General features: G+C 59.7%; 7 protein-coding genes across 7 annotated transcripts; 4 read left to right on the top strand and 3 right to left on the bottom strand.

The window, feature by feature from the left end:
* Positions 1–2,035: 2,035 nt before the first annotated feature.
* HRG_10086 (SWIRM domain-containing protein) lies at positions 2,036–3,154 on the top strand (the record flags this gene model as incomplete). The annotated part of the gene is made up of 1 exon (XM_044868557.1): positions 2,036–3,154. The coding sequence occupies one exon, from the start codon at positions 2,036–2,038 to the stop codon at positions 3,152–3,154; it is 1,119 nt and encodes a 372-aa protein (XP_044716554.1).
* A 1,950-nt stretch (positions 3,155–5,104) lies between these two features.
* HRG_10087 (uncharacterized protein) lies at positions 5,105–6,445 on the top strand (the record flags this gene model as incomplete). Its single annotated transcript, XM_044868558.1, has 1 exon — positions 5,105–6,445. One exon carries the CDS (start codon positions 5,105–5,107, stop codon positions 6,443–6,445), a length of 1,341 nt encoding a protein of 446 aa, XP_044716555.1.
* A 2,069-nt stretch (positions 6,446–8,514) lies between these two features.
* HRG_10088 (uncharacterized protein) lies at positions 8,515–8,829 on the top strand (the record flags this gene model as incomplete). The annotated part of the gene is made up of 1 exon (XM_044868559.1): positions 8,515–8,829. The coding sequence occupies one exon, from the start codon at positions 8,515–8,517 to the stop codon at positions 8,827–8,829; it is 315 nt and encodes a 104-aa protein (XP_044716556.1).
* Positions 8,830–10,568: 1,739 nt separating this feature from the next.
* HRG_10089 (lysM domain-containing protein) lies at positions 10,569–11,200 on the bottom strand (the record flags this gene model as incomplete). The annotated part of the gene is made up of 2 exons (XM_044868560.1): positions 10,569–11,017; positions 11,098–11,200. 2 exons carry the CDS (start codon positions 11,198–11,200, stop codon positions 10,569–10,571), a joined length of 552 nt encoding a protein of 183 aa, XP_044716557.1.
* Positions 11,201–13,256: 2,056 nt separating this feature from the next.
* HRG_10090 (putative fad dependent oxidoreductase protein) lies at positions 13,257–14,879 on the bottom strand (the record flags this gene model as incomplete). The annotated part of the gene is made up of 4 exons (XM_044868561.1): positions 13,257–13,391; positions 13,446–13,728; positions 13,789–14,180; positions 14,241–14,879. 4 exons carry the CDS (start codon positions 14,877–14,879, stop codon positions 13,257–13,259), a joined length of 1,449 nt encoding a protein of 482 aa, XP_044716558.1.
* Positions 14,880–15,303: 424 nt separating this feature from the next.
* Positions 15,304–18,903, bottom strand: HRG_10091 (GRIP domain-containing protein; the record flags this gene model as incomplete). The annotated part of the gene is made up of 5 exons (XM_044868562.1): positions 15,304–15,355; positions 15,428–18,275; positions 18,340–18,433; positions 18,482–18,838; positions 18,895–18,903. The coding sequence occupies 5 exons, from the start codon at positions 18,901–18,903 to the stop codon at positions 15,304–15,306; spliced, it is 3,360 nt and encodes a 1,119-aa protein (XP_044716559.1).
* Positions 18,904–19,402: 499 nt separating this feature from the next.
* On the top strand, positions 19,403–20,732 carry HRG_10092 (putative integral membrane zinc-ribbon metal-binding protein; the record flags this gene model as incomplete). Its single annotated transcript, XM_044868563.1, has 4 exons — positions 19,403–19,426; positions 19,507–19,742; positions 19,808–20,643; positions 20,695–20,732. 4 exons carry the CDS (start codon positions 19,403–19,405, stop codon positions 20,730–20,732), a joined length of 1,134 nt encoding a protein of 377 aa, XP_044716560.1.
* Positions 20,733–20,853: the final 121 nt, after the last annotated feature.

Raw genomic sequence — 20,853 nt, forward strand, 5'->3', positions numbered from 1 at the left:
CAGCCAAGCGATGGGTGAGATTCTGTGCAGACTCCGTACAGCGTAAGTACAGTATACAACTGTAGAGAGGGCTTGTGCAACTCTGATGAAGCTGCAGTGCCTGCGCCCCTCTTGGTACCTAGGGAGGCATACGGTGTAAAGAATACCCATATTGCACTCGAGATTTTGGTGTATACTGTATACTAGTACTTGGTAGAGGGGGGCGTGTTCTTCTTCCACCCCTTGGTAGGCTCCGTTGGCAGTGCCGAGGTGGTCGGTACCCACTATCAGTTCCCGACCGCTACTTGGTGGGTGGACAGTTACTTTGGAGCCAGGACGACGACGACATGCCGCGGCCCCCTGGCCACGGCTCCAGTCTTTGCCGTGGCCAAGCCAAGGTCTAGACTTGCCTTGTCTTTTCCTCCGCGACAACTCACATATAGGTTTTGGTAAAGAGTCTGTCGATACTTAAGGCATCGAATGCCTAAGTGCAGAGGTAGAACCAGCACATTAGCATGCGTAATTTCAGCACCGGGACTATAGTCAAGAAGCCTCCGGTGGGCAATCGAGATACGATCGGCTTCCGTACAGTGCCGGTACAGCAGCAAGAGTCTTTCCTGACATGTACGGAGTACCTCTACTTGCACTTGCTTTCCATGCTGACTCTACACACACGCCCCCTGGTCATCCTCCCAGGCCTGCTGCGCCCACTCCACCCAGCCCGCCCCAATCCTGTGCCCCTCCTCTTCCCATGATACACGCCCCCCTTCTCCTCCTCCTCCTCCTCCTCTCTCTCTCTCGCGCGCCTCCAAGGCTTCTCTCAGCGTCGTCGTTAAACACAAGCCGCCGCTTGTCCTCCCTCTCCCCATCACTCTTCCTTTTTTCCTCTTCCACCACTACCACCATCGCCACCTTTTTCTCCCACTCGACATCACCAGGCCCGATTGCCTCGAGACCACCAGTCATCCTCTTCGCCGACGACGCTATTCTACCCACCTATTTCCATTGACCACCTCAGACTCCGCCTGCTTCGACTCCCCTTCCTCACTCTTGCCTCGCGCCCCGAATTGCATACGAATTGCCGTCTGTGCTTTGATCCGGCCCAATTCCTGTTCCATCTGGTTGATTGCCAGCCTGGCACTGCATCGGCCATTACGAATCCACGACAAACGAAACAAACCGACAGCAGACGAGCCAACCAATTCCGCCCCAAGTCGTCGTCTCTCTCTGCTCTCCAGCTCCTTCAGCCAGCAGCTAACGAGGGCGGCCCAATCACGTCTTCTCGTCCCTCTCTCTTTGTCCTCGCGGGGGGGCGTGTGCACGCTCGCGTGTGTGCCTGCGTCAGGCCTGCTTCTGGCCCGCCACATAAACGCTTGTCCAGGTCCCCATCGGGTATCAACGACTCCCTGCTTTGCGTGCGTGTCAGATTCACAGTCATCGGCGCATCAGTCATAGCGGAACAAGACAAAAGGCACAAAAGCCCTCGTCTTTTCTTCCTGCTTCCCATTTGCAATCTTCAACTTGCCAATGGGCCCAGCCAATCGATTGCGTCGAATCGCACCGCCTGTTGACGATTGAATTCACTCATCTATTCATTCACGCACGCTCAGACAATCAATCACCTCACCCCACCTTTTCGTCAACAGACCTCACCGCCCAGAAACAAGCACCATCGCAAACAAATCCGACTGTTCGGCTCTCTTACTTCCACCTACGCCCGCCCTTTCCAGGCTTCAATCTTTCCAGGCACCCAAACTCCGCCCTCGACACTTTATTTCCGCCCCCTATCTCCGACCGACTGCTTCCTACTAGCGCTTCACAGCGGCGTCTCTTCGCCACCCAAACCACGTCAGTCGGCCATAGCCATCCCGACATGGCTGACAAACCAGCGCCTGGCCACCCGCAGTCTTCCACCATATTCGACAAGACTGCCACTTCCATCAATCAGCCACGTCCTCTCTCATTTTCCTCCTCCTTCTTCTCCTACCTTCATCCGCGGCCCTCGTCTGTATCCATGGCTTCCATCGCACACCCAATCGACCGCTCGCGGGCTTCAATGGCCCCGCCGCCACTGCCCGCGCCTGCAATCGAGGCAAAGAAGCTCGACATCAACAGCCTCATGTCGCCCCCAGACGCCATTCACGACAGCTTCAGTCACCGCGCGCCCGCCATGAAGAGAGGCCCGGCCAAGGTGGACAATGCCCAAGGCCTCCATGCGTCTTCGCCCAAGCAGCCACTCCCCATGTCGCCCCCCGTCTCGCCCTACAGCAAACCCGTCGCGACCGCAAATGCCTCATCGAGAGTGCCGCCGGCGGGCCAGCACATCAAAGACCCCGTCCTGTACCCCTCCGATGATATTCCGCCGTCAAGCCCTCCCCAGGCGCCGCTCTTTGCGCCGGCCGAGCTGGAGCACCGGCGCATCGTCGATCAACATGTGCGCGCCCGGTCGCAGAGCATCTTTGCGGGCGTCGCACCGCCCCGCCGTGAGGACTATGAGCTGGCCCTCATGTTCCGCTCTCAAGTCATGAAGCATTACACGACGGATCGCAAGGCTTGGCTGCGCAAGGAGCGAGCCCTCCTTGAGGCCGACCGGCTGGCAGGCGCCCAGCGATACCATGCCATTATGCCGGCCAAGCCCATTACGGCCAAGCCTGCCCGCTCGCAACGTGCCGAGCGAGTTACCAAGAACCAGGGTGCCCCGCGGCAGATCCGCAATCATGGCGCGGCTCCCGCGCGACCAGCGAGACCCGCCGGTCGTGTTAGCGCCACGCCCGAGCCGTCCCGCCGGATCGTCGCGCCCAATCGCGAGGACAAGGACTTTGACGCGCTGCCCAACTACTGCCCGCCGATCGACTCGCTCCCCAACCGGCCCAACAGCCTCAAGGTGGACTGGAAGGGTCAGCCGATTGACCTGGCCAATGACCCAAACGCCCACCTGCTGCATACGGACGAAGTGATGCTGGCGGGCAACCTCCGGCTAGACTGCGCCACCTATCTGACGAGCAAGCGGCGCATCTTTGAGCGGCGTCTCCAGTGTCTGCGCACCGGCAAGGAGTTTCGCAAGACGGACGCGCAGCAGGCGTGCAAGATTGACGTCAACAAGGCGTCAAAGCTCTGGACCGCCTTTGAAAAGGTGGGCTGGCTCGACGCCGAGTGGGTGCGCAAGTACCTGTGAGGCCCTGAACGCGCAGAAGCCGGTGGAGACGATGCCGCCCAGCGCAAAGCTCGCCGGCTTCCACGATGCATGCATGACAAGGGCTAGTACAGTCGACGACAAGCTTGCTCACGATTTTAACGCTCACGACTATCTCGAAACACCTACAGCCAGCAAGTCTAATTTACGAATGACGTTTGAACCCATGGTGGCCGGCCCGGGAGCCATGCGACTGGCAGCCGCTTCAATCGTCGCCTCTGCGCTGGTCCAGTTCGGCACATGCAGTTTCCTGTTGTGATTTGTTCTTGATTCTCCCCCCTTTTCCTTGAATCTGCTCCCCGAGACGAGGGGCAGCATGGAATACACGACACGGCACGGCACATTGAATTAGTTCGATACATCAGAGCATCGGGAACTTGTCGACGATACCCGGAGTGCGACACACGGCTGACCCCATTTGCGATCACGTCACCCCACTCCACGTTTTCTTACTCGAGATTTTTATAGTGGCCCTTGGAGTTGGCCTTGCCTGGCACCCCAGTTTTTGCCGTTGATCATTTTTTTTGGAATTGGTCTCACCGAGAGACACGGCGCAGGTTTTGATTTGGCAGGTGCGGACTCAGGATAGCATGTTTGGCGTCTCTTCCCTGAATTCTTTCGACCCGGCGGGCAAGGCGAAGGCAGATTGAGGCTGGACTGTAGCTGAGGGTGATTCGGGCCACTGATGACCCAGGAGGCCAACGGCGCAACCCGCTGGGCCAAGGGACTGGCTTGACGTCTGGTGGGGGTTGGTTTTTATCGCAAGTGTGTGAGATGAGATGCGCAGCCAGAGGCAATACAGATTCTTGACTAGTCCAAGAGCCCAATGTAGACGGGCCGATGACTGGCTGCACGGAATTGATGGACCGAGCCGTAAAGGCGAGAGGATAAAAATAGCATTGACATCAGGCCATTCAGCCCTACGGGATACAAGAAGGGGTGTGTGAAGACGAATGCTTATTGCGTGGCTGCAGGTAATTTTCTGCGCCTCTTACAGCAATTCCGAGGGGCCACAACTCTCGCCCTAGCGTCGACGGCGAAGCGAAAATCAATTCAGTGGCCCAGCCGCGACACGGCCTCTATGATTGAAGAGAGCAAAGCAACCATCACCAAACCGAACACCCCACGGCGCGCACACGCGACGCTCCCACGACTCCTCCGCCGCCTCCGCCTTGAAAGAGAGGCTCGAGGGAAGGGGCCGGAGGGGCTCATGTACCCAAACCTTCTGCCCGAGGTCACAATGAGGCCCGGCCATTGAGAGGCGCCGGGAGCATCAGTGGGCCGGCGACGGTGACCGTGGCCGAGGCCCCACCCGGCCCTCATCGACAGGCCTGTTGTGCGCGGCCGGCCGGACCCGCGGCGATAGCGACGACTTTGGCCCGGAGGTGTTGTAATCCCCCGCGTCCTCATGAGGAGATGGTTCTCTAGGCCTTGAGAGGAAGATAGAAGCACCGTTCTTGACGCGCCCCAGGGACGCGCCCCAACTCATGACAACAAATATTGGCGCTGATGGACAAAGGCGGCCAATGCCTGCGGTTAAAGATGCAAAGCTAGAGCGGCTACTCGCACGCCTCCCAGGACAAACCTCCATGGAGAGAAAATAGCCCTGGCGAGTGTAGGGGGTGAACTAGACTACAGAAGATATATAAACTCACTTAGCCAGGCTGCTACCAAGACGAATGTTTCCTGTGTGGCTGCCTTGAGGCTTGAACTTTGAGAGGGGTTCATTGCCTTGATGATGATTAGCTGGTCTCCGCCTGTAATGACATAAACGTCCGGGAGTCTATCAAGGAGGTCCCTCGACCTTGCCTTGCTTTATCTCTTTATTATAGTCCTCTCTCTAGTCTGGATACTTACTTCAATACTTGTATCATTTTTCACCTCGACTCTTGTCACATACCTGCTCTGACTACAAATGTCTCCTTTTCCAAGATGACAGGCCGAGATCTGTCGCTATTGCGCAAGCGTGGAGGCCGAAGCGCACGCATGAACAACGACGCCGAAGAGGAAGAACCGCTACTGGCTCAGCATCGTCATCATCTGCCGCAGCAGCAGAAAGCGCGACCCCGGCAGGATGAAAACGACCCGCCGAAAGCGCTGACCCTGCTGCACGAAGTGGACAAGGCCATCACCTCGGGCTACCAGCTTCCTGGACATCACGAGCTTCAACATGCCTCGGCCGACCTACCTAAGGCGTCATCGACGATCCCACTCATCCAGCAGCCTGCCGAACCTGCCCAAGTCGCCCCGATGCCGACCTTGGATGGATGCCGACAGGGCTTGTTGGACAACAACGTCGATGCTCAGATGACAGCAGCACCAGCCGGCCAAGGCAAGAGACCTTCCTTTTGCGAACCTTGCCGACAGGCGAGAGCGGCCCCTAACTACGCCGCACGCGTCGGCGCCCTCCTGGACATGCTGTACTGCTCCGCATGTCAAGAAATGCATGCCGCCTTCTTCTTCTCGGAGTCTCAGCGCAAGGAATCGGGCTTGAGCCGCAAGTGTATCAGCCATCAAGGCTACTGCACTGTCTGCCCCCATGTCAGAGTTTCTCTCGCAGACGTTCGGGATCTGGTCCAAAGCAAGGACGGGAGCCACACGCTTCGATGCGAAGATCCCCTGTGTCCAGTCCTCGACGCGAAAATTCTATGCGAGGCCGGGCCCGGGGTCGGGGCCGCGCGTGATACAGTTTCCATCGAATGGTCTGCATCTCTCGACGAAGACACCACAGGCACTTTCTGGGAACGTTGCTTAGCCAAGCTCCAACGACTCCACGAATCTTGTCCCGTGGTGTTCTGTCCACATCTGCAAACCACTCCCAGTCGATTATGCCGCTTGGACAGGTTTGAAGACTGCAAACATCTCTATTTGCCAGGATCGCGGAGGCTTTTGTGTCGCGTTTGCGACGCCGCAATATACCTCGACTCACGGGCTGAAGACCCCGAGCTGACCAACTGCAAATCCGGAAAGCAGGCTCATGTTCCGATCCGCCTGCACTGGCAGGTGTTTATCCGGCGGCATGGAGTCGCCGAAAAATTGGCAGGCTGGCTCGAAACACTGGACCCAGACAGTTATGGCCACTTTGCCGACCAAGAGACCAAGCACATTACGTGGTGCGACGAGCGCGGGTGTGCCACGACGTTTGAAGGCCTCCAAAACGACGACTTCATGATACTGCCCGCAGTTGAGAAATTTATGGGCAGTCGCGGCGATATTCTGGCCCAAATGGAAACACTTACCGATTCCTCGTTTAATTACTACTTCGAGGGATGATGTTCATGAGGGGGCTTCGGCATGCACACGAGAGGTTCATTACGGTCAGTGACCGACCATGAAGGAGGACGATAGGCATAGCACGCTCCTAGAAACATCCACGTTGCCTGATTTATTTTCATTCTGCCGTTGTAGACGGGCCGATGACTGGCTGCACGGGTTCATGGACCAGGCCGTAAAGGCGGGAGGATATAATAGCATTGACACCAGGCCATTCAGCCCTACAGGATGCAGGATGAGGCTGTTGAAGATGACTGCTTCTTGCGTGGCTGTAATTATCTATTATAATTTCTACCATAGCTTGCAGCTTGCAGTCGCAAAGACAGCCACCACAGGAGGGCCACCAAGACTGGGCACAAAATCAAGAGTAGCTATATTGCAGCAAAGCTTTTTATGTCCCTCCAGTCTCGTAGGTCGCAGCATCAGCTTCGTTAGACCGTCTTCGTGGAACTCCAGGCTTGATGCTGGACGTCCCTCTTAATGTCCTCATGAGTAGCTGCCATGGCAGCCATGCGTTGGATCACCAGGTCAGCCAGTTCTCCGCTCAGTGGCCATTTGCATGTCCCTATTCTCAACGCAGTTCTGGCTGACTTGATTGACAAGGTCCACGGCGCCATTGATCCATCCCCAATCCCGAACAAGATCTGGGAGGGTGAGTATCCCAGTGATCGAATGCGCCTGTATTTAAGGACCTTTGACGTCTCTGGCAGCTTTTCATCCCAGTTGTAGGGAGCTGCACCACTTTTCCCGAACCCCTGCTGAAGGACTTGGTTTATGGACTGGGTTTATCATCTCGACAAGGCCCATACCGCGACGGGATTGCGACGGTGCTGCCACCATTAAGATTGATCCCTTCGTCATTGCGTCGGCGAGTTCTCTTAACCGAAAGGCTGATCCTGGGTCTGTGTACAAGGCCAAAGGTGCAACAGACAAGGAGTCAACCTATTCCTCGATCGTCTGGACAGCCTTGTTGCATCGGTCGTTCTGCTACCACAGGGTCCAATTGCAGACAATGATCCCGACAGGGCCATCAACTCACACGATGTCGTCAGTTCGGTCCCATCCCATCCCCATTTCGCCCGCAAAGCCTGCCACTAGGCGATTGTCAATACGGGTAGGGGATCCCCCCCCGACGGTCTCTTGGGGTGGTGTCTTTTGGGATCGTTCTTAGCAGCTCCTCATGTCCACCCCCGCTGTCCTTTTATTGCCATGCGCCTCCCTCGTTTATAGAGAGACCCTGGGGCCGCCTCCAACCAAGCCTGTCCGCCGCGCTCTTCGTCCGCCTGGCAGTCGCAGGATTGTTTTACTTGGATGATCTGCGTGTGGAGCTCGGCGATCGAAGCCTGGTGGGCAACTGCCGCCCTGTCGTGCACAACAAGAAGGCAGCGGCCGCGAGGCGGTGACTCCAAAATGGGTGCATCGTGGTGTTGATTGAAGATGAAGATGCCAAGTTGGCTTAGCTCGCTAAGTTACTCGGGCCGTGGAGGTCTGCTTGGCGGCTGTCAGCAGCCACGTGACATGAGGGCCCCCGACACGCCATCTCCTTCGCCTCCTTCTCCTTCTCTCTGCCCCAGTCCTTCCTTTTGGAATAGACGGTCCAGCAAGGGTTGAAAATGGCCAGGAGGAACGACAGAACCGCCAAGCCAGAAGAGGGCATTAACATGTTTCGATACCCAAGGTGCAGAGCAACCAGGCATCCATATATACCATGTTTACCAGCACCAGCGAAGCAGCAATTAGTCTACACACTGCGGGGAACGAGGAGCTTGCCGTCGAGTGTCGACTACACAGTCCTGAACTCCTGACCTGATGACAGTGACAAGCCGAGCAAGAAGGGGAAGTTGCTCCGGCGTATTGCACTCCATGTTGGGAAAGTGCAGGCGTGACAGCATGTACTCCCCCATATATGATATATGTGAGGTTGTCCAGCGACTCCAGCCCAGCTCATCTGCTGATGTCGCACAACCGTCGTCCCCTGACTCCCCCTCCTCCCCCCTCGCTCTCATACAAAATCCTCGTCTTCTTTTAGTTTCCACTTCTCAGAATATCACACCCAGATCGCCGCCGCCATGAGCACTATTGGTGACCTGCTGGTCCAGAATCCGACGAATCCAGTCCAAGTTACGGACCTCCAAACAGGCACTAATAAGGAATGGGCCGACAAGTACCATTCCATCAAGAATATCATTGTGCTCACCCGCGTCGAGAACGGGTGGGTACAGGCCGACTTCCAAACGGCTTGCCATCCCCTATATGATGACGACACTGTGCGGATGAATACGTCTGCGGTGCCTCTGAATGAACGCCGATGGCGGCTACAGACTGAGGCCGACTGCGAATTATGGTTTCACTCCGAGATCTCCAACGTCGTGCTCGCTGCCTGAAACCACAGAGTCGCTCTCGCTATAGGAGAGATGAAAATAAATCCAATCAAACCAGAGTTTTGGCAAGCTGGGGATATTTCTGAGAATACAACCCAGAAAAGGCTATCCAGGGAGTTGCGTGGGTATGCAGTTTCCTGCAGCCGGATGCAGCTCGTGATGTGGTCAGCATCCCAACCAGGATATTTTGCGCAGAAGTATGAAGGTGGAACGGATAGCTACTAACAGGAAATAGCAGTGGCCCAGGCGAAGACAGCAACAGCAGCTAGGTACACTGAATGGTATATTGGTCAAAATATATACTTCCATATTAAAGCAAGACAAGCCTAGGTATCTACCATGATGAGTCCATCGATGTAGAAGCAATGCTGGTTGTCCTCGTACTTTTGAGCGAGATGGTTGACATCACACTTGATGTGAAAGGCAAACCGTTCATCAGATAGATTACCATCCACTCTTTCCAGATCGAGAACCATAACCTTGTCTCCGACGACATGGAAATTGTCCAGTTTTGTGTCGTCGTGCGATAGGCCGAATTGGGCCAGAGCGCTGAAGGCATCGTGCAGCATACGACGAAGGTCCGTCACCTCTAGCAGGGCTCCTTCGGGTGTTGCCAGATTTTCCCCACCGACGTCGGACAAGAGAAGGGATCTGGTGCCCTTGTATTTGAGCTCACCGTAACACTTGGGAACTACGATTCCCCGCAGAGGCTTTACCTTTTCATATGCAGCTTTCTCCGTGTCAAACTCTTCGTCCCAGCCCTCTTTATATATTTTCAGCACAAGGCGGGACTGTAGGCTCCACTGGGGAAAGGACGCCTCGAACCGGGTGCGCAACGAAGGTGGAAGAAAATGGACAGCCCTCCGGACGAGTCGCGCCGTAGCGGATGGGCGGTTGCGGTGATGAAACGCGTTCGAAACCAGAACGTATGTTTAAGTGATCAGCCGGGATATGTCTCTTGATGGCGAGACGCGTACCACTGTCTGCGTATATTTCGATTTCGTGCTGGAACCTGCCTGTGGTCGGAGCTTGAGCGGGCCAGGGGGTCGGCGCAAGCGCTCATGCGGAGGAGCAACGACCGGCGGGACGAACCATTTCGGCGATGGCGGAACGGGCTCGACGATTATCAGCCCTTCCATGTCGGGAGGCACCGTGGCAAAAGGGTGCGGGCGGTTGGCGACGCCTCCTGGCTGCGGACGCGCCGAAGTTGTCACTTTCTACGTTTCTGGGGTGAGTTCGTGAATGCGGCGGATCAAGGCGGGGCTTGGACGATGCGCATACGGATTTTAATTCACCCGGAGGAAATCCTTGGAGCCTTGGCCTTGGCACAGTCACCCATTATTAGCTAATGCCAACATCCGCCCGCCATCTTACTTCAAAAGTACAAATGCCTACCACTACCACGTTGCGCTTGCTCTCGGCGTAAAGACTCCCAATCTGACGCCGGAGCTTGGGCTTCGGCGTTTGTCCCCCCGCCAGCACAGTGATTCCTGAACAGTCCTGCCGCTCAGCTCCTCCGGCCTGGCCTGATCGCCCGTCATCTCTGGGGGGAACCGGTTAAAAGTTGCTGGACAAGACTCCCCCACAGCATGCCGAGCCGCTGCAAGAGCCCGAGAAACCGCCATATTTATTAATGCCTTTCTGCTCCAAGCGTCAAGACGAGGATACCTAAGTAAAGGGGATACACAACGAGCTGCCTGTGCGCGCACGAGCAAAACCAAGGCAAAAGCTCAAGCAACAAATCAAGCGACGCCGACGCAGAGCCAGGTGTTGGCCCACATGTTGGTGCACTGGTAGCCAATATCCGGGTTCCAGCGGACCAGGTCTTGAAGGGAGACGCCGTAGCGCTGCTGGACCTCGAAACAGCTCTGGCCGGGCTCGACATAGTGGAAGCGCCGGCACTGGCGCACCATGCCGGGCTGGATGGGACGCGGCGTCTCGACGGGCGTGGGCTCGGGCGTGGGCGGCGGCGTCGTCGTCGGCTCGTCGGTGACGCCCACGCAGGCGTAGGCGTCGGCCAGCAGCGTGGTGCAGTCCGGGCCGGTGCCGCGGTTCCAGCGCTGGAACTGCGCCACGGTCAGGCCGTGCGCCGCCGCGATGGAGCGGCACGTCTCGCCGGACCGCACGAGGTAGAAGGCCTGGCAGTTGGGCACCATGTTGGGCTGCGCCGGCTGCGGCGTCTCGATGGCGGCTGCGGAGCCGGTTAGGCTTGAGTCGGACGCAGCGCGTGATGCGACGCGGGCGGTTGAGACAAGGAGCTGCGCGACTTACAGGCTGCCGGTCGGACCCGGGACGCTTTCTCGGGGCTGGCACTGGCGGCAATGACGCCGGTGCCGGCGAGCAGCAGCACCAAGGCGTGGCTCAAGGACAGCATGATGGCGACGACGATGGTTCTTCAACGAGGGGAAAGATGAAGACTTGAATTGACCGCAATGCGAAGTGACAAAAGGCGAAGGGGGGGTTGTCGACTTGCCAGAGGCGTGATCGGAAACAAAACCTCGGGCGGCTCGCGCATGTCTTTTATAAGTGGAATCTCACCCAGGCAAAATATCTCGTCCGTCGAGTGTCCCGTCACATCCCCCAGGGAGGCGCAAGCCGAGTTCCGTGGGCCCGGGTCTCCCGCCCGACGACACGAGGGCCGTTGCCTCCAGGAACACGAGGTATCATACAAGGCGGACAAGAGGATGACGATGGGCTGCTTCTGGTGTGGAGCCCGGGACGAGAGAAAGCCGGGCTTACATGGTCGATGCTGCCCCGGCGTTGCAGCAGGGCAAAAAGGCCTTGATGCCATGTCACCACGACTTGCCGACGACGGCTGCCACCCTCCCCCTCTTTTCCCATCGTCTACAGTATGCGGGCATGTACATGATCGGCACTGTCTCGGTCTCTGTGTGTGTGGGCAGCATTTCGAGTGGAGGTTGGGCCGGGGGAGAAAATCACACGCCTACAGTACCTACCTCGGCCGTCCCCGTCGTGCGGAGAAGGTGGCCCAAGCCCGTTGGTTTCCGCGATAATAGATTGGCGTCGGACGGCCTGGATATTGGCCTGGATATTGGCCCTTGGCCCGGAGAGTCTAGATTGATAACAAGGCGAAATGGCGTCTCCGAGGGGCCGCATCGCCAGTGTCAGCCGCAGCCGCGCCTTGCTTTTTTCCTTTTGTCGTCGCCGTCCGGCGAAAGAGGCCTGCCTCGCTCTCGTGTTTGCTGCCGTCGGAATCTCGCACCGCCATCTGCCCTTCCCCGCGTCTGTCTCTCGTCGGCGCTGTAGATGGATGCCTGCGTCTTATAACGGCGAAACCGTCCGGGTCCAACCCTTTCCCAAACCGGCAAGGACAGGATCACATCGGCGCCGATGTGGAGAGAGCTTACCGCTTACATCTCATGACATGACAAGAAGGGACGACATCGTTCAGCCCAGAGAGAGAGAGACGTAGTTGTCCTGTAATACTTCAGACGACGCACGGGCATCTCTCCATGCTGCACCTTCTGATTGGTGTACCAGGAATCATCAAGACTCCGCAGGCCGAGCACAGTAGGATCCGGGCTCTCGCGCAAGAGAGACCTCACAATGGGCTGACCCGGCCGCATCTCTCCTCTGCTGCAACCCGTCACCCCGTTTGCACCGTCACGAGGACATCGGAAGTCGGGGAAGCGAGAAAGTGTAACCAACCGCCGGCCGACAGGCTGACAGCCGAGGCCGTCAGTGGCACCACCCGTCCGGGGCCCGACGTCGTCTCCCAGATCAGTCTGGTCGTCAATAGCCGGAACCCCACGTCGATGCCGTGCCGGATGTATAAGAGCAACATGCATATAACATGCATGTATGATGTATGCACAAAGCATGCGGTAGCACGCCGGGGCGGGTCGCATGGGCTGCCGCAGATGCCCGAACGTTGTCCCCCGTGAGCAGATGCGGCCGAGACACAGCAGGCACAAGAGATGGAGAACTGCGTGAAAGAGAATACAAGGTAAAGGCTGTCGTCTTCTCTGACTACATGCAGTCTTGAATCGCTCATAAAGGCGCCGGCGAGGGTATCCTCGACCTCCCTCTCCGCCTCTCAGGGGACTAGGTAGCCAGGCATTCAAGACGAAGTGCGTTGGCTACAGGTTCCTTGCACATTGGGAAACCCCAGTGGTGACGGCCATATGCCCAAGGTTCTCGAAGTATGTGTCCACGAATTGTATACCTATACACGCGTGTGTAGAGACGCCACGCAGCCCCCCTGGCCCCTATCCTCCTCTATTGTCTGTACGTGACCCATGGAAACTCGATCCCTGATGTTCTGGCATGAGCCCCGTCACCTGGAAAACCACCATTAACCTGGTGAGCCTTGTAACCTGATGCGCCTTGGGATGCATCACGAGCAGGCGGCATGTGCAACACCTGCTCTGCCCTTCAGACGGACAAAGCACAGTCCGCGGGATAGCCAGTCACATAACGTCGTTCAGCAGATTCCTCAACTCGGCCCTCCTCAGCCGCGCCTCGTCCACCGCCAGCTCCGCCACGGGGAACCACTCGGCCAGCCTGCCGCCGGGCCTGCCGTCCCCGGGCGCCAGGTCCCGCTCCTGCGCGCCGACGAGCATCACGCCCGCGGCCGTCCCGCACAGCCACGCCCACACCATGCCCTCGCCGTTGAAGCCCGCCGCGATCCACTGCCCCGGGCGCGACTCGCCTCGTCGCGCGCGCCCGGCCGGCGGGGCATCGTCCTCGGGAAGGCGGCCCACCAGCGGCAGCGTGTCGCCCGTGAAGCCCATGATGCCCGTCCACGCCTTGACCAACCCGCCGCCGTCCCCCCACCGCGGCTCAAAGACAGTCTGCATGCTGCCGCGGAGGTGCATCAGCGGCAAGGCATCGAGTCGCCCGTCGTCCCACACGCCCAGCTGGTCCAGCCCCTGGTCCTTGCTGCGAAACAGCCCCCCTCCAATCAGCAGGTCCCCCGGCGTCCCGTCCGGCCCGTCCGGCCGCTGCGCCGCATACTCGAAGCCGCCCGGGTACAGGACGGACCAGGAGCGGCGGCCGTGCGACGCGGGGAAGGCGACGCCCGGTCGCTGGGCCGTCATGTGGCCGAGCACGCCGGTAAGGCGGCCGCGCAGCGAGGGGACCAGGTGTGCTGCGAAGCCGTTGGTTGCGTGGACGACGTGGCGGGCTGCGACGACGCCGCTCCCGTGGTGGAGGCGGTAGGGATGCGGCGACGATTTGTCCACCACGATGGCTTCGACGGGCGTGTGTGTGCGAATGGCTAGATTTGGGTACTGTTTGAGCAGCCCGTTCCACACGGACGTGACGAGACGGTATGGCCAAAGTACCCCGGCCTTGTACGAAATGGCTCCCACGACCTGGCCATTGACTCCGATCTGTGAGGGTCACCGTCAGCGTTCTGTTTGACAAGCATCAGGAGCCAGGAGTGGCCATACCTTTTCCCTAGCTTCGTCCCCCTCGAGCACCTCGACCTCAACCTCGGGCATCCACTCCCTCATGGCCTCAACATCCCTCGCCGCCCCCTCAAAGTCGCTGCTGTCGGTGTACAGATCCGACGTCTGCACCTCCCTAACCTCGCCGAGTGGGTGGGCGTCGCCGAGCCCGAGCAAGACAGGCAGGTGCATGAGCTGAAAGCGGACCAGCACGCGCGCCCTCTCGGGCCCCAGGCGCTTCCTGAGGCGCGCAAACTCGTGGTGCGGCGTCACCTTGACGTGTCCGCCGTTGCGGCCCGTCGCGCCGCCGCACAGCTGCCTCGCCTCGATGACGACGACGGACAGCGGCGGCTCGCGGTCGTCGAGGTCGAGCAGCGCCTTTGCCGTCGCCGCCGCCGCGATGCCGCTGCCGACAAGGACCACGTCCGCCTCGGCTGGCAGCGCGCCCTGGATGTCCGGCAGCCCGGCAAAGGGCGGGTCGTCGAGCCAGTACGATGCCGTCGGGGACGCAACCGGCAGCCCCGGCGGGCGCGACGCGCGGCGCAGCAGTTGCTGGTAGCTGGCGTGCAGCGACGACAGCGTGTGCAGGCTCGCGGCGGCCAGCGACACGCCGTCGCGGATGTGCGAGATGGCGGCGCCCATTTGCGTTGGAGACGGGCCGAGGTGGTGACGGGTAGATGTTGAAGGACATGTGTGTGTCTGGAGGTGAGATGGAGGGGAAGTCGGCCAGCAGGACAGCTGTCTTTGAGCAACTACATCTACCATGACTCAAACCCTTGGCCAACAGCACATCTCTACTCGTTTCTCATCATCTTCTACGAGTCCCAGCAGACCTGTTGTACATGCCCATACATCCCAAGGCTGCATCGTCACCCCGTCTCTAAGCCCCAACGCCAGGAGAGCCCAGCCCAGGCCTCGCCGTCATGCCTTCGTACAAGATAGATGGGCCCATCTCGAGACTTGACATCTTCAGCCCAACACATACATACGCTGAAGCCTCGTCTCTCTCCATCAAGTATCAACCCTCCTCTCCCCGCACCCCGGGAGGCTCCCTCCTCAACCCAACTCATCGCACCTCTATATGCTGCACCGCGTTGATCCACTTCAGCTCTTCCGTCCTGCGTCCGTTGTCAGTAAACGCCGCGCCCATCAAACACTCCCCATCAAGGGGAGGGTGAAGGGACACCTACTTATCAAACTTGAGCAGCTTGCCAAGCACCGGCACCAGCTGCGCCCTCAGCCTGCTGTCCTTCTGCTCCAGAAACTGCAGCAGAATCGTCTTGAGGTACAGCGTTTCCGATGCCCCCGCTGCCGCCCCGCCGTTTGCCCCCGCGCCGCTGCGGTTCGACTCCATCGACGTCCGGCTCGGGCTCGCCGTCAGCCGTGCCTGCGCCGCCCGCAGCTCCTTGGCCATGCGCTCGTACCGCTGCCGCGCGTCGTCGAGCATCTTGCGCAGGTCCGCCCGCTGCTTCTCGTTGTCCCGCAGCTGCTCCTCCGACGCGTCCAGCGCCGACCGCAGCTGCGACACCGTCGTCCGCATCTCCTCCGTTTCCGCCTCCGCCTTGCTCTCCACCGCCTCGAGCTCCTCTCTCCGGCGCTTCCACTCGCGCTGCCCCTCCTCGAGCTCGTCTCGCTCGCGGCCCAACGTCTTGACCTCGCGCTCCAGCTCCCGCATCTTGTGCTTCAGCTCCTCCGTCTCCCGCGACTTCCGCCGGGCCAACGTGCTCGACTCGTCCTCGATCCTGTCCCGCTCTTCAATCGCCGCCTCCATCCGCCCGCGCATCTCCCTCACCTTGCTGTCCGCCCGCTCGTCCACGTCTGCCAGCAGCCGCCGCATCGTCTCGCCCTCGCGCGTCCGCTCCTGGAGCAGCCGTTGCACTTCCGCCAGCTCCTCCTCGAGCGACTCGGCCTGCGACTTGGACTCCTTCATCTGCGTAGACATCTCGGCCGTCTGGTCGCGCATGCTGCTCAGCAGGCCCTGAGCGTTGGCGTACTGCTGCGCCTTGAATTCGGCCTCCTCCTGCAATGCCGTCTTCTCCCGCCTCAGCTTGTGCGCCTGCTCCTCTAGCTCCTTGACTCGTGGTCGCAGCTTGTTGACTTCGTCCTGGATCTGCCGGAGCCCCCTCTCGGCCTTCTCTGCCTTGGCGCTCAGCTCCACCTTGTCGGCCTCGGCGCGCCGCAGCTCGCGCTCTGCGATGCGCTTGGCCTCGTCCGCTTGCTGCTTGGCGATGCCCTCTGCCTTGAGCCGTTCCCGAAGCCCCTTGATTTCCGTGTCACGATCGGCGCAGAGTTGATGAGCGCGCGAAGCCTCTAGCTTCAGGTCCTTTTCCTTCCTCTCCATCTCTTTGAGTTCCTTTACCTTGGCGGCGAGGTCTTCCTTGGCCGTCCTCAGCTCGGCCGACCCTTGTCTGAGGCTCTTGAGCTCAGGCTGTGCCTTTTCTAGCACCTCCCGCAGCTCAGTCAGATCCTTGAACCGAGTCTGGGCGAGCTGTTGCGCAGCACCCAAGTCCGATTGCAGAGCGGCCGACTTGCTCTTGAGCTCGTCATACTCCTTTTGCAGGTCGTCCAAGTCGCTCTGAACCTTGGCGTCTGCGGCAGCATTTGACGCTGAAGCGCCCATCTGCCCCTCGAGCTCGGCAATGTGCTTCTTCAACCACGCCTTCTCCGCTTCCAACTCCTTGATCTTTTCTTTAGCCTCGACGTGATCTTGCCCAATGGTGAGCAGATTATCTTGCAGCGTCTCAATCTCGTCGCGCAAGTCTTCCTCGGATTTGCGTTTCGTGGAGAGCCGCTCAATCTGCGCGTCCTTGTCCTTGACTTCCTCCTTAAGCTTGGAGATTTCCGTCTCGAGAGTCGCCGCGGCCGACTCGTCCGGGCGAGGCGAGTCCGCTGTCGACGCCACTGCCTCGCCTGCCGCCTCATCCGAGGCCGCGGGTGCGCCAGCAGCGGCTCCCTTGCCTTTCTTCTTCTTACCCTTTTTCTTCGAGGCGCCGCCCGCCGCCACGGGGGCAGACGCGGCAAGTTGCTGGGCCGGTGGGGTTGTAGAGGCTGGCTGTTTCTGGAGCTTGTTGGAGAGTTCCGTCATCTTAACCTGGGCCTCTTCCTTCTCCTTTTTGAGCCCCTGGATCTGAGCGCTGAGTTCATCGATGAGTTTCTTGGAGACGGTCTTTGCAGCATTGGCCTTGGCCAGCTCGGCATCCAGCTCTGCCGCTCGCTTGTCCGAGGTCGCCAAGGCCGTCTCCGTCTCCCGGACCCTGGACGCGGCAGCCTCCATCTCTTTGTCTGCCTTGTCCTCGAGGTCCTTGAGCAGGGCCTGAGACTTGTCGAGCCGCCCAGTCAGGCGCGCAATCTCCTCGTTGCTCGCATCCAGCTGCGACTGCATGAACGCGCGCGAAGCAGCAGTGTCGCGCGCCTCGCTCAGCTCCTGGGTCGTAGACTCCAGCCTCGTTGCCAGACCCGCGCTATCCTCCTTGACAGTCAAGAGCTCCGTCTTCAGGTCAGAAATCTCCTTTTTGAGCTGTTCAATCTCGCCAGACTTCGCCGCGATGTCGGCTTGAAGCTGCGGGACCTCGTCGTCGTAGGAGAAGAGATCCTCAGTCTCTGACTTGCCCTGGGTTCCGTCGTCGTCTTGGACGTTTTGCTTGGGTGACAGCATGCTGAAGACGGACGCGACGGGCGACTTCATCTTCTCAGGCCCCTTTTCATCGCCGTCTGCAGCTCCCACCGCCTTAGACTTGATACCATCCTCCGCCGCAGGCTCTGTGGGCTTGCCGGCCTTGAGGGCGTCGAGCTCCTCTTCCAACTTGCTCAGTTTGTCTTGCGCCTCCTGGTGCTTCTTGCCGAGCTCGTCTTTGTCCGCGGAAACTCTCTTCAGCTCCTCCATGACCATGTCGCCTCGCAGATTGAGCTGGTTGAGGTACTCGATCAAGGCGTCCGGGTCGCTTATGGAGGTGAGGGGCGTGATCTCACGCAGAGCCTTTTCAAAGGGCTCAATGGCAGTCGCACGCTTGTGGGCGACGCGATAGGACCGGAGCAGCTCTGCGTATCACAGGTCATGTTAGTCGGTCTCTGGGGAGGCCTGGCGAGTAGCAAACAGACTTACCCGGATATGTCGCCTCGAGCTTTTCCAATTTGCGCAAACGCTGCTTGATTTCCGGGCTCAGTTCCTCGGCCGCCGGCGTGGGTGGTGCGTTTTCCTCGTGGCCCGCGCCATTTTCCTTGGTCTTGTTATCCGCCTCGCTTACGTCTTCCTCGACCGCATCCTGCTTCTTCTCCTCAGTCTTGTCTTGCACCGCTGCAGCAGGGGCAGTGTCGTCGTCCTTGGCCGGGGGCGGGGGCGGTTTAGGGGACGCGGTGCGGCTCGGCTCGTCGCTGTCGTCGATGACAAAAGCCGCCTCGAATACGGCCGGGTCGGGGTTGGGGGCAGAGTCGGACGCGTCCGTGGACGGCTTCTTGGACCGCGAGTGGCGCTTGGCTGTGGCGAGGCCGTCGTTGCGGCGCGAGGACGCGGACCCGGACCTCGACGATGTGGTGCTCTCGGATATGGTCTTTTGCCGCGCCTGCTCCTCTGCTATGGTCCGGTCGATTGCGCCCTTTATTCTCTGGAGTGCTCCGTCAGCACATGCACTCATTAGGTTCGTCGTAGGAGGTGACCGACTTGAAACATGATGGTGGCTCGCCTTCAACGGCCCTCATCAGTCAGTCTCTTGCGTGACGGTACGCCGCCAGCATCAAGAGAGGCGTCGCCCGCCGAGGTGTGTGTGCAGATCCAGCGAGCAGAATGACGGGCAGGACTGCGCTCATGACTTGGTCCAGGGTTCGAGGGTGTGAGAATCAAAACCCGATATGTTTAGAATTCCGTTGAGCTACAACTTAGCCGTTGGCCTACGGGTCCTTAGTCTGTGGCTGGTGCACGGCAGTGGTGGCTTCGCGTAAGCATCAGCCACTTCTCGCACCTCTCTCTTTTGTTGGTCACGGTGAGCTCGAGCATCCGTCACCACACCGACCAAGTTGCAACCGCAGCTGCGCTTCCACGAAGCGTCAGCTCAGCGCTTCAGCTTCCCCGCCTGCTCGCCCTCTTCTCGAGGCCTCACTCCCTCATAGCCGCCTGGCCTCACCAACCACCCTCCTCCACCTGGCGCCCCGTCGGCTCGAGGTTGCTCAACATGGTGTCCTTTTGGCCCTGGAAGGTCTGCAATCCTGCCTCGCCCGGCCAGCCGAACAAACCAGAACATCTCCAGAGTAAAGCTTACGAGGAGTCTTTTTTCAGGGCGATGCTTCCTCCCCGGCCTCGTTTGAAAAGACGCTCTCCGCGCTGTCCGCCAAAATCACCGACACGCAGGCCCGCCTCGACCAGCGACGCACCAGTGCCCGCCGCGCAAAGGTCCTCTGGACGCTGTACCTCTCCTTTGCCTATCTCGTCTACGCCATCGTCCTGCTCCTCGTCGTGGGCTACAGGAACCTCGGCATCTATGAGTGGACGGGCATGGCCGGAGGACCGGTGGTGTAAGCTCTCTGGCTTGCTCACGCAATACATGCACCCGGGTGTGCTAACCGACCGCTCTCCACAGCATCTACGGTGCCCGAGCCTTAAACACCACCTTTTACAGCTACCGCATCGGAAGCCTCGAGGCGCGCCTCAAGGAGCAGCAGGCGGAGCGCGCGAAAACCATACAGAAGCTCAAGGACATGACCAAGTACGACTCCACCCTGGAGCTCATTGAAAAGTACGGCGGCCCAGAGGGCACCCCGCAGAGTGGCAGGAAGAAAAATGGCGACGCCGAGGACGCAGGCAGGGGGAACAAGTCGGCCCAGAGCACCCCCGGAAGGGGGACCCCGAGCCGCACCACGATGCCGCCTCCCCCGACGGCCAACATCCAGCGCCGCTCGCCTGCCCCCGCCGCGCCCGGCACTCCTGTTCCGTCACAAGGAGGCAGTCCTCCACCTCCTCCCTCGGCGAGCTCTCTCGACCCGAGCGCCGAATTCGCGCCCAACGCCTTTGCCCACGCCGCCCCGCCCCCCCTTTCGTACGCGGCGCAGCATCACCACGCCCGGTCCGAGTCCCACTGGTACGACCGGCTCTTCGACGTGCTCCTCGGCGAGGACGAGACGGCGGCCAAGAACCGCATCGCCCTCGTCTGCCACTCGTGCCGCCTCGTCAACGGCCTCGCCCCCCCCGGCACAAAGACCCTCGCCGGCCTGGGCGTCTGGAAGTGCATGGCCTGCGGCGCCGCTAACGGCGAGGTCGACGAGGGCCGTAAGATTGTGCGCGAGGTCCTGAGTGGCCGGCAGGTCGACGGCGATGAGCACGAGAGCGTCAAGCGCGAGCGAACCAAAGGACTTGGCGCTGACAATGATGACGACGGCGGCGATGATGATGGCGGCGATGATGACGACGGTGATGACGGTGCGGCCGGCGATGCTGGCGTTGAGAAGAAGAACGTCGGCGGCCCGGCAGCGGGGATGCGCTCACGGCGCGGAAAGAACAAAAAGTAGGCCCAGAAAGCGATGTTGTTTGCTCTGCGAGAAAAGCATCACGATGCCCAGAATCCAAATAATGCATCCAATCGCTTATCCCTTCGGCAGCGAGGATTGGCAAACCGGAAGCTCGCGACTT

This window comes from Hirsutella rhossiliensis (assembly GCF_020360975.1).
Source record: "Hirsutella rhossiliensis strain HR02 chromosome Unknown scaffold00014, whole genome shotgun sequence".
Classification (NCBI taxonomy): domain Eukaryota; kingdom Fungi; phylum Ascomycota; class Sordariomycetes; order Hypocreales; family Ophiocordycipitaceae; genus Hirsutella; species Hirsutella rhossiliensis.